At 47.7% G+C, this 5439-nt stretch overlaps 1 protein-coding gene across 1 annotated transcript; it reads left to right on the forward strand.

Moving 5' to 3' along the window:
* Positions 1-950: 950 nt before the first annotated feature.
* PSMB4 (proteasome 20S subunit beta 4) lies at positions 951-5439 on the forward strand. Its single transcript, XM_003769929.4, has 7 exons — positions 951-1128; positions 1816-2022; positions 2357-2503; positions 2684-2765; positions 2964-3080; positions 3287-3375; positions 3728-5439. The coding sequence occupies exons 1-7, from the start codon at positions 989-991 to the stop codon at positions 3738-3740; spliced, it is 795 nt and encodes a 264-aa protein (XP_003769977.1). The 5' UTR covers positions 951-988; the 3' UTR covers positions 3741-5439.

Raw genomic sequence — 5439 nt, forward strand, 5'->3', positions numbered from 1 at the left:
GATAGATTGGAAGAAGGGCAAATGTCCTGATTTTGAAAAATAAGAGAACAGATTGTACAAATGATTGTAACAGGGAACTCAACTTTAATTCTTTGCAAACTTCTATAAAGTATTTTTGTTGTAGTTTTTTTTTTTTTTTTTTTTTTTAATTAAGCGGATTGAAAAGCAGCACTTCCTGCTTATCTGTTAAGTTTTGCCATAAATGCTGAATTTAATTGTCCAGGGAAGCCTCCCTCTGCCTCTTTTATTAGTCTGGAACCATGGAGCTTTGGGCTCCACTCTGAACCAGGGAGGTCCGTCTACAGGTCTCATTTACCCTGAGGAATAACCGGAGAGACCCAGGTGGGGGCTTAAGAGCCCTTTTGAGCAAGTTTCATTGAGCGTCCCTTCCTCTCGGTGGCCACTAAGTGGCGCCCTGGAACGAAGAGAATTCTGGACTCGGCACCGAGCTCTCTCTCAGCTTCAGTTTCTTCATCTGTAAAATGGGAATGACAGTGCTGACTTCCCAGGATTCTTGTGAGAACCAAATGACGTAATGTGGCGCGTCAAGTGCTACGCTAACCAGAAAGCGTTAGGCAGATGTTAGAACATCTTGATGTCTCAGTCACTGCTTTAGGAAAAAGATTCAGCCTGTTTTAGGTTTCCTCACTAAAGCGAATGGGATTGTGCTTATACACGTACGTGCGCATATTACATCACGGCATTATATATAAAAATGCATCGTCCGGCACGTGGGTATCACACACAGGTCACCGTGCACACCTGCATGCTTCTAGGCTACATCCACCCGCCACTCGCATCCCCAGCGCCAATCCCCGCCCCCCCTCACCTCGGCCGCTCCGAACATGGCGACGACGTCATCGCGGAGTTGGGCCTCACTCATTGGCCTGTCCCGAGGAGGCGGGGACAAAGAAGGTGAAGGCTTCCTACGTCACTTCCACTTCCCTTCGCGCAGGCGCCTTCATTTCCCCTAGGCCGAGTGACTAAGATGGAGCCGTTGCTGGAGCCGCGGTTGGGTTTCTGGGCCGGGGGCCCCTCGCCCGGCCAGTTCTACCGCATCCCGCCCGCCCCGGGAGCCGTCCCGGGCCCGGACAGTGCTGTCTGCGGAGGCCCGATTACCCGGACGCAGTGAGTGTCCCCGTCACTTCTTTCCCGAATGCGGGCACCGGGGCCGCCGGGGGATGGAAGGGGAAGCTGGGGGAGATCCCCGACCGGCCGGCAGCTGGAGCCGGGGCCGAGACCGGGGCCCGGGGGTCAGCGGCGCGGAGGGCGGGGTTGGGGGGGATGTAACCGGAAGTGAGGGTGTCCTGGAGTCTGGGGGCGTTTCCTGCGCCGGCCTGGTTTCCGCTGGGGCTCTGCGGCCTTTCTCCCGCCCCTGTGCGTCCTGCCGGGCTTCCTCCGGCCCTTTCTGCTCCTGCTGGAACCGCTGGGCCCGCAGTCACCTGCCCGGGGACGAGAAAGTGCCCCCCCGCGGACGCCTTGTCCCGGCCCCGGCGGCCCGAGCATAGGAGCTGTGCGCCCTCTCTCCGTAGTTAGTGACGTTTGGCTTCCTTGCCGCCCCCTCCACACTCTATCCTGTGGCTTTCACGAGCTCCGTCCCGCCGTTAGGTGGGGCGGCTTCTGGGTGCCGGCTTCCTCGCCCCGCGCCCGTCAGGACGGTGAGAAGCGCCTTCATCCCCGATGCATCTTCCTCACCTGGAACGCGGGCCGCTAGCCCCTTCAGTGCCTGCCCTCGCAGGATTGTTTTTGGCCCGAGGGTTTTGAAGGTTTTTGAGCGATGTATAAACGTGCGTTGTCGCCATTGCATCTTTCCAGGAACCCGATGGTGACGGGGACCTCTGTCCTAGGTGTGAAATTCGAGGGCGGCGTGATAATTGCGGCAGATATGCTGGGTTCCTATGGCTCCCTGGCTCGTTTTCGAAATATCTCTCGAATCATGCGTGTCAACAACAATACCATGCTTGGTGCTTCTGGGGACTATGCCGATTTCCAGTATGTGAAGCAAGTCATCGATCAGATGGTGTAAGTCTATATGAAGACCCAGTTTCTCCGGTCATTTGGTGCCAGTTCCACAAAGAGGTGACTTCTCATTTCTAGGGCCTCATCCTGAGGAGTCCTCAAGTGGGGAGGAAGGAACTATTCTAGTTTCCTTCTACATAGGGCATTAGGGTGTTTTTCTGAGCCTGTAGTGGGAGGAGGGAGAAATCCAGTGGCAGGAGATGTAGCAAGAGCTGGGCTGTTTAACCATAGAGCTCAGCATGAGGGACTGGCATCTTATTGGGGGGGGGGGGGGGTAGAAAGATCTCCCTGGCTGCTGCTTCACTGTTTATTTCCCTCCTGATCAATTCTTCTGAAGGATTGATGAAGAGCTGCTGGGTGATGGACACAGCTACAGCCCCAAAGCCATCCATTCTTGGTTGACTAGAGCCATGTACAGCCGCCGTTCCAAGATGAACCCACTCTGGAACACCATGGTCATCGGTGGCTATGCTGATGGGGAAAGGTAGGTTTGGAGACATCTTTTGCTTTGTCAGGGCCTCTACCCCAAGGCCGTATTCACCCACTCAATTCTCACATCCAGGGTCTCATCCCTGGTCCAAATTCAGAAATTAATGGGAGGGTGGGATCTGGGGAGGTCCAAAGTAGAAGAGGTCCTTTGACCAGTTTCACTGTCTCTTTCCAGCTTCCTTGGCTATGTGGACATGCTTGGTGTAGCTTATGAAGCCCCCACACTAGCCACTGGTTATGGTGCCTACTTGGCCCAGGTAAGTAGGCTGAGCCTGACCTCCCAGTGGTGACAAGAATGGGAGGGCTTCTCCAGCAGACAAAATTCAAAGTACTAAGGTGTGAGGCTTGTGAATAGACTATTTTCCCTAATGTGAGAGGTTGGTAGAAATGTATCTTTGTCTCCCTCTTTGCCACCATCTCCCAGTTCCATAACCCTGTGGTTCTTTCCCTCTCAGCCCTTGATGCGAGAGTTTCTGGAGAAGAAACCAGTTCTAAACCAGGCAGAGGCACGGGAGCTGGTGGAGCGCTGCATGCGCGTGCTATACTACCGTGATGCTCGTTCTTATAACAGGGTAAGGCACAGTCAGGCCAAGGGTTGGAGTGCTGGGGTGTCATTGAATGAAGGTCTGTGGTTTCTAAAGTGCATGTCACCTCATTCCTCATCTTACTCCTCTCCTTAAAATCTGAGGGAAATCAAATTCCTTGATCTGACTTCCAACACCAAGCCAGGAGGGTTTTCTGAAGCCTCACAACAATCACATACTGTTCTCCCTTTTAGTTTGAAGTTGCCACAGTGACTGAGAAAGGAGTTGAAGTAGAGGGACCTCTGTCTGCAGAGACCAATTGGGATATTGCCCACCTGATCAGGTGACTTGAAATTCAGGGTTTCTTTTTTGGGCGAGGGATATTAGGGATTATAGATGGGAATGGTAAATATGAAATCTGTTGGGTAAGGTTTTTTCCTTTTCTGAGGATGCCATAAATTCTAGAGGAGAGTTTGAGCTGTCTTCTGCTAGAATTTGGGCACTGTTCAGAGTGATTGCCTTGGAAATCAGAAAAACCTGCATTTGAATCCTCCACCTGCCTCTTTTACTAGTTGTGGAACCATGGTCATTTTAAAAATAGATGTTTTAAGTACTTATGAAACAGTGCTGTTTACAGAGGCAGAAAAGACAGGATTATGACTTACAATGTTTTTTTTCCCCCTTCTCTTTTTTAGTGGTTTTGAGTGATGCAGTTTTATCTCCAGCCTCTTCTATTCTGCTCTAACAGTTACTACTGACCCTGCTATTAAAGCCATTTTGGCTGTCCCAGGACTGAGATTTGACTTTCTTCTTTTATAAGCAATTGGTAGGAAATAAATAATTCTGGACCTTTTGTCTTCGTGCTCGTGGGATAAGATGGTGAGCCTGTTGCCTCTTGCAGTTCACTTCCCTCCAACGCAGCGACCTAGTTTTCATTCTCTCAAGACATCTTTGTTCAAGAAAATTAATTTGCTCTGTAAGGACATAGTATCTACACTGATTTCTTTGGATCTCAGACTCTATAAAGGAAGTCCCCAAAGATTAATGCTAATACTCTAATCTTAACCCTGGTTTCAACAAAACTGCATTTTTAAAGCAGCAATAAGATGCTTAATAATCTAGTGGTCAATGAGAATTGCAAATGTAGCCACAAAATTGACTTTACATAAAATTATCAACTTATTGAGCTATCTTCCCCCCCCCCCCCAAAAAAAAAAAAAAAAAGTCTTCAAGTGAAAAAGGTAAAAGAAAACCAAGGACAGGATGGGCCTCGGCTTTGTAGTGCAGACTGTCCCACCCACTCACCTGCCCTCATACTGTTCTTGGTCTGACCTCTCATTCCATAGAGATCTGCAATGTTGCTCAAATTGTGTGGCTTCCACAAAACTCACTATATCAAAGTTGGGAGAGGCAATAAGAAGAAAAGCAATGTTGGTTCTAAAATAAACTTCAAATTATCTCTAGTACATTGGTTATCTGGGCTTATATTTTACCTCTTACTGTTTAAAAAAAAAAAAATAAATCACCTTTTTAAAAGTAAAATATATATCCAAAGTAGTTGATGAAATTCAAAGCCCATATAAGTTACATGATTACACAAACTATCCTTGGCTAAACTTAAGAAGTATTATGCATTTTTCTCCCTTAAGTATTAAGTATGATCATTCCCCTTAAATTACATACATACCTAGGTATCCAAGGTAATTCATCCACTCAGACATGAATTTTCAACCTGAATTCTGCAGCTCTTAAATGCCCCAAATGATAGCAAATACCAAATCCAGGGTGGAATCTGCTGGGGTGTGGGGAAGTGATGGAAACAAGAAGTTCTGCCTGGGCAGAAAGGACAACATGGCATAAAACATCAGCCCATGCCATCTCCAACTCATCCGACAGACTTGTTTCAGGAAGGTCAGTTTCCCAAATATTTGACTCTGTAAGAGATGATGTAATTGCTAAATTCTGATTTTAAGGAGGGTGGGAGCTCTAGTAGGGGATAACTTAGACCTATTACTCCCAAGACAAGGATACCCAAAATAAAAACAAATTTGTTTATAAATCCATTTTCCCTGGTTTTATTAAATGTTCCACTTATGTACAATTTAAAGACGAATCATTTACAGGTCTGTGCACACTGCCTCCCGGCTCTCTGGAGGGAAAGTTGCTAAAAACCTCAGGATGAACAAACAAGCGTAGCCGTGGGCAAGGTGGGCTGGTGGTGTTTTTTTCCTCTTTGCTGTTATGTCAAAATGCATTTATTTCCGTTTATATCTTAAGTACATACAATTAAAAAAAACAACCCTCAAACATGCAAATTGTAGAAAAATTGTGGTTTTTTTTCCTTTTTTCCTTCTTTGAAGCTGGCAGTGAAAAATAAAAAGATACAATGTCTGTGCACACCCCAGTC

Source organism: Sarcophilus harrisii, chromosome 4, assembly GCF_902635505.1.
Source record: "Sarcophilus harrisii chromosome 4, mSarHar1.11, whole genome shotgun sequence".
NCBI classification, from domain to species: Eukaryota; Metazoa; Chordata; class Mammalia; order Dasyuromorphia; family Dasyuridae; genus Sarcophilus; species Sarcophilus harrisii.